At 53.0% G+C, this 6,326-nt stretch overlaps 1 protein-coding gene across 1 annotated transcript in view; it reads left to right on the top strand.

The window, feature by feature from the left end:
* Positions 1–6,326, top strand: part of CLEC3B (C-type lectin domain family 3 member B) — a 10,582-nt gene that overhangs the window by 3,099 nt on the left and 1,157 nt on the right. The window contains exon 2 of the mRNA XM_003794512.2: positions 2,088–2,186. Within this exon, the coding sequence (XP_003794560.1) occupies positions 2,088–2,186 (99 nt within the window). The remainder of the gene's footprint in view (positions 1–2,087; positions 2,187–6,326) is intronic.

The following is a 6,326-nucleotide window of genomic DNA, read 5'->3' on the forward strand; positions in this document are numbered from 1 at the left end:
CCTGCTCTTAGCTTCTTGTTCCTTAGCTAGTCCCTAGAGGACCCTTTGCACATTAAGCCTTTTAGGTGCAGATTACAAAAGGTACTCATTTTGAACCAACAAATTCTAGAAAGGCACCCCTTTTTCTGGGCTGGCCCAGCCTAGCCAGAGCAAGGCTTAGGAGCTGGACGTAGGCTGAACACTCTTGCCCACTACCCAACTTGTGCAGCCTCATGCGGCGCCCTCTGCTGGTGAATCATGTGACTGGGTCCAGAGCTGCGGTGAACCTGGCTGAGGCAGAGGCCCTGGTGGGGCATGCAGAAACACGTAACCCCAGGCTAGTTTGCCAGCCCCAAACCCTCCCTTTTCGTCTTGCTCATCTGGGTGTTATTTTCCTCATGTGTGATAAGTTACATCATTAATTTCTTTATATACAAATGTGTGTCTTGTCTGTGATTCCCCTGCAAACGCATCTTATGGGTGGTTTTTTTTTTTTTTTTTTGGCTCTGATCTCACTCCCCATGAATGTGGACTTTGTGCAAGCACAGCCAGATGGGCCACAGATATGTTCCCCACCCTTTGCCCCAAGCTGAATGCGGCCTTTCCTGAAGCCCTGGGGTTTTAGAAAGATTGGGGTCCACCCCCAGAGCTCGTGACTTGCACACACACAGAAATATGTTTCCCCTCCTGCCCCTGCCAACTCCTGCACAACGGGCTCTGTGTGCCATCATACAGGTGGGAAGGGTGGCTTTGAAGCACCTGAGCTGGGCTGTGGGCCAGCCTGCCAGTGGTGCCGTGCCATCCTAGGTGAGTTGCTTTGGGCTGGCCTGGGCTTTGTTTGTGAATGGAAGTGGTCTAGGATGACAGTTACTCGTGTCCGAGGTGGATTATGAGCATCGCACAAGACGGCACAAGAGAAGGCCACACCCAGAGCCTGGCCTGCTGTGGCTGCCCCAGTAGTGTGAAAAACCCAGGTTCCTTCTGCCCCTGCATTACTAGAGGCTGTGACAGGCACACACTCTGTCCCAGACTTCCTTTCTCTCAGTCTTCTCCAGAGTCCTCTGAGGTGAGGCTATTAGCTTCCATTTCACACAGGAGGAAACTGAATTCAGAAAGAGGAGTAGCTTGCCCAGGCCACCCACATCTGGGGACCTCTGCATGTGCCTGCCCTAGGCTGGCATACTGCCTTGCTGGCCTTCATGTTCTTCTAGCCTGGGGAGTGAACCAGGGGGCCCGGAGGGCTCCTGCTTCCTGTGCTGTTCTCCTCTGGAGCTGAGAGCGGGGAGGGGGTCACTGGAGGCTCCTGCCCTGCTAAGCCCAGCCCCAATCACACACATCAGGAATCTGAGGCTGACAGAGGGACAGCACAAGGGCCTCCTGACTCCTACTACAGGTAGTGGCGATAACCCCTATCCCACACCTTCCTTGAGTAAAGCAAAATGCTGTTAGTTTTTTTTGTTTGTTTGTTTTTTTCTTTTTGAGATAGAGTCTCACTCTGTTGCCCTGGGTAGAGGGCTATGGCATCATAGCTCACAGCAAACTCAAACTCTTGGGCTTGAGCAATACCCTTGCCTTAGCCTCCCAAGTAGCTGGGACTATTGGAGCCCGCCACTATGCCTGGCTAGTTTTTGTATTTTTAGTTGAGATGGGGTCTCACTCTTGCTCAGGCTGGTCTTGAACTCGGGAGCTCAAGCAATCCACTCAGCTCGGCCTCCCAGAGTGCTGGGATTACGGGCCTGAGCCACGGCTCCCAGCCTGCTCTTAGCTTCTTGTTCCTTAGCTAGTCCCTAGAGGACCCTTTGCACATTAAGCCTTTTAGGTGCAGATTACAAAAGGTACTGATCCCCACTGACAATCCTGAACAGTGCACTGTAGGTCTCACTTCAGCAGGAGCCAGTGAGAGATGGCCACCCAGCAGAAGGAAGATCGTGAGAGACTGGTTAGACTACCGCCAGCTGCGACAGAGAGAGAGAAACTGTCCCAAGTTACCTGGTTGAGGGGATTGTTTCTCCTCGTCCTTTGTGGCCGAGACAAACCCCAGCCCACACCAGCCCTGCCTCAGTCACTACTCTTCTGCCTTCCTCACAGTCTTCTTCTCTTCATCCTAGAGGTTGTGAGCCCGAAGATGTTTGAGGAGCTCAAGAGCCAGCTGGACAGCCTGGCCCAGGAGGTGGCCCTGCTGAAGGAGCAGCAGGCCCTGCAGACAGGTGAGCGCAGGCAGTGGCCTCTCAGGGCAGGAGCACCTGAAAGAAAGGCCCCGGCTGGCAGCCAGCCACATACCTGGCCCCCCCGGTCAGCACACACCCTGGCTCCACCCTGATGCAGGCCAGGGCATCAGGTTCAGGGAGCTGCACCCCTAAACTGCTTCCTCTTAGGGAGGTCCCCGATACGTGTCTGTAAAACCCTCCCAGGTGTGCACAGACACATCTGGCCACAGCCGGGGGATATGGAAGTGGGATGTCCCAAGAGGACGAAAGGCTCTCCAAGAAGAACCTGTCTTGTCCAATAGAAGCGTGACCCCTGGAGTACTCTGTGGGGCAGAGGTAGCTGCCCATCCTTTTAACAGAACCTCCAGGGCCCCTCCACTCAGCTGGCTTCTGCAGTCCCCAGGAGCTTCACAACTCTGTGTGTCAGCAGCTTTCCTAGTGCCTTCTCTCCCAATCGCCATGACTATGCCCGGTCAGGATTGATCATCCCCATTTTAAAGAGGGGTCAGCTGGGGCTTAGAGAGTCCTGAACCTGGCCCTGCATGCCCCCTCCCATGGCTGGTTAGCCGCAAAACTTGCCTTGAGCCAGGTGTGGGCCTTGGTCTTTCTGGCTCTGCACCAGTGAAGTGAGAATTCTCAAAACCACAAAGCTGTGGAGCCTGAGTGTGCAGTGAGGCCACCGCCATTGCCCCTGCACCGTCTGGCCAGCCTACCTGGCAACGTATTGTCTCTCCCTCCACCACGTTCCTGTCATATTGTCACCATTTCCCACACACCATTTACCTATGTGCCTGGTACAAGTGAACTCATTCACAGCAAACCCAAGAGGCCTGTTACCACCTCTTCCCTCCAATTTTCTACCTGGACCTGGGCACCCTGCTGAAGCCAAGAGGAGCAGAGCCTCGCTTGGCTCTGCTGTACTGTCTCTCAAGTCATCTGCTAAGAATCACGTTGACTATGCCTCAGCACATCTTTGAACCTCAGTGTGTCTTGTCTCTTCTCTGACCAAGGCCCACCCATCCGCAAGGCCCTCTCCTCCCCTCCTGCCTCCTCAGAAACTTCCAAGGTCTTTTACACACTTCCTCCCATTCAGATCCTTTCTTTCAGCATTCACACTTGTCATCTTTTTGTCCTGCTAAAGTGCCAGTCTGCCCTTCCCACCACAGGGCCTTTGCACATTCTGTTCTCATACCTCAAGATCTGCCTAATAAATGCCTCTAGTATTACCTCCTCAGGAGCCTCAAATCCCTCATCTCAGTCAGGCTCCTCACTTATAAGCTCTCACAGAACAATGTTCTTTCTTTTATCATACTCGCAGCAGTGTGTAATGATGTTCTCATTTATTGCTTTATGTCTGCCTCCCCCACTAGACTATTAGCCCCAAGTACACAGGGGCCATGATTGCTTTTGACTGCCCTTGTCTCTCCCACAACCCCCCTCAGCATAGCACCTGCTACATATCAAAAAATGCAGCATTTTTGTTGAAGGAGCATACATGACTTTGGACAGCTTCCCTAACATGGCAGGTGAGGGAATGGGGCTCCGGAAAGCATCTCCTGGGAGATTTTTTTTTCTTTGAGACAGAGCCTCAAGCTACCCCCCTGGGTAGAGTGCTGTGGCATCACAGCTCACAGCACTCTACAACTCCTGGGCTCAAGCGAGTCTCCTGCCTCAGCCTCCCAAGTAGCTGGGACCACAGGCGCCCACCACAATGCCTGGCTATTTTTTGGTGCAGCCGTCATTGTTGTTTTGGCAGGCCCAGGTTGGATTTGAACCTGCCACCTTAGGTGTATGTGGCTGGTGCCTTAGCCACTTGAGCCACAGGCACCGGGACTTTTTTTTTTTTTTTAGAGACAGAGTCTCACTTTATTGCCCTTGGTAGAGTGCTGCGGCATCGCAGCTCACAGCAACCTCCAACTCCTGGGCTTAGGCGATTCTCTTGCCTCAGCTTCCCACTCCTGGGAGATTTTTGACTTCAAGTATCAGAAAACCTAACAGTGGTTAAACAGAAAGTGAGTCTCCAAGTAGGCAGCTATAAGTTTTGTTCAGAAGCTTCACCCCTCATGGTCCCAAAATGGCTGCCCCAACTTCAGGTATCATGAATACATTCAAAGCAAGAATGTGGCTCAGCTACATCGTCCCCATTTATCAGGGAAGTGAAAGTCTTCCACTTCTATCCTATTGACCGGAAGTCTATCATGTGGCCGCCTGTAGCCTCAAGAGCATTTGCGAAGGCCAGAATGTGGCTTTCCAAAAGCCTCTATAGTGGAAGAAGATGAGAGGAGTTGGGAAGTGATGGTGTTCACCACAGAGGGAGTATTAAGAATGCACACAATGCCACTCTGGGCTTCAGTCTCCTCATCTGTAAAGTAGGCACAGGGGGGAGATTTGCAGGGTCAGCTCTAAGGTCTCCCTCATGGCTGAGCTATGTGGTGTGCAATCAGTGCAGCTCAGGTACCTCTTGGCCCCTGAGGTGAGGGGAAGTTCAGGACATGTGGCAGTCCAAAGCAGCCTCCTCCATGTCTGCTGATTCCCAGGAAGCTCAGGGCCTCCTGGCCTCCCTTGGGGACCTTCTCTTGCTCACCGTCTTTTCCTTTAGTATCACAACCTACAAATCACCTGGTCAATAAACCCACCCAAGCATTCCTGAGCCCTGCTGACTTAACCAAAGAGTTGAGGAACTAAGGGGTTAGGGGAGGCAACCCTTCCCTTTCCCAACCAGCACATGCCCGGGAGGCACTCACCTGGAGTGTCTGCCAGCCACGAGGAGGCAGAGGTGACCCAGCTGGGGCCCTATGCTTAGGGAGCCTCAATGTGTTCATGGAAGCACTTAACTAAAGGATATGTAGGAATTAGAGAAGATAATGAGGACTGGTTCCAAGCAGGGGGAAGAGTAGGGGCAGATGTGAAGAGGAGGTGTGCATTAGTTAGCAGATCAGGAGTAGGCCAGAACGCCAAAATGTTAAGAGTGAGGACAGTGTGATAGAAGTCGCACTGACTGAGACTGTTGGAGAGTCACAGGCAGGGTTCCTGAGAAACAATGCCCAGAAGGCCTTTAGCTCCCGGGATCAGCACCCATGGTAGGGAAGGGGCAGAAAGAAGCAGGGTGGGCAGAGGGAGAAGTCCAGCTGCACTGTGGTCTTCATGAAGGACTGACCCAGCTGACTGCAGAGGGAGCCCTGAGGATGGGATGACCCTTCAGCACTGTCCTGAGTTGGGGCCAAGAGTTCATTGGTCAGTCACTGGGTGCAGACACAGCCTTAGGAGAGGTGGCTGTCTTCTGCAATCCTCAAAGGAGGTTGAAAGCTAAGGGCTTTCTTCCTGCAGCGCTCCCAGCCCCCAGTATAGAAGTCCCTCATCCCCAAAGGGGTCTAGGCAATATGGTACAGTGTCCCAGCAGGAAGGAAGGGCAATGAAAGCCGCTGGGCCACACTGCAGGATGACATGAGGTAGGACGGCTGGCTTGGGACATAGCCTGCAGGCCCCATTTGTGGGGTCAGTAGCTAGAGGACAAATGGAGGCATATAATTTATCTGTCTAGATAATTTATATTTCCATTAAAGATCAAGCTAAAAAAAACCCCCAAACCCCTGCTAAACAAAAACACATTCTATCCTCCTAACTTGACCAAATATGCACCTCCATCACAACCTTTAAGGCAGCTTCAAACTGAGAATTTGTGGACTCCTCAGAGTTTTCTGCCTGAAAGCTGGCCCTGGTCCACAGCCCCTGCCCAGCCCTCCTGCCTCCTCTTCTGTCTGAGGGCTCCTGCAGGCTCCCTGCCACCCTTCCAGCCCTTGGGAGAGCTGATTCCTTGCAGACCCCGGAAGCATTGAGTCTCATGGGCAGGGATTTCAGGTCCTGGACACCTGGGTGTGTGGTCTAGGCTCTAGGTAGGCAAGTGCCCTGGCTTGACCTTAGGAAAGGAGTATGGCCGAAGGAGGACCACAGAAGGTGGCTCTGGCTGGGCAACGTGGGAAGCTGACGTTTCAGGGGCTCTCCTTGGATCCACACCTGTGGAGTGGGGAAAGGAAGCAGAATTAGGCAGAGGAAGAGCTGAGCTGTAGTACAGGCCCAAGGCCAGTCTGTACAGGTGCCTCCAAGCTGAGAGGGCAGAGATGACCTGGTTCTTACACTCCC

This window comes from Otolemur garnettii, unplaced genomic scaffold (genome assembly GCF_000181295.1).
Source record: "Otolemur garnettii isolate 467f Iridium unplaced genomic scaffold, OtoGar3 scaffold00082, whole genome shotgun sequence".
NCBI lineage: Eukaryota > Metazoa > Chordata > Mammalia > Primates > Galagidae > Otolemur > Otolemur garnettii.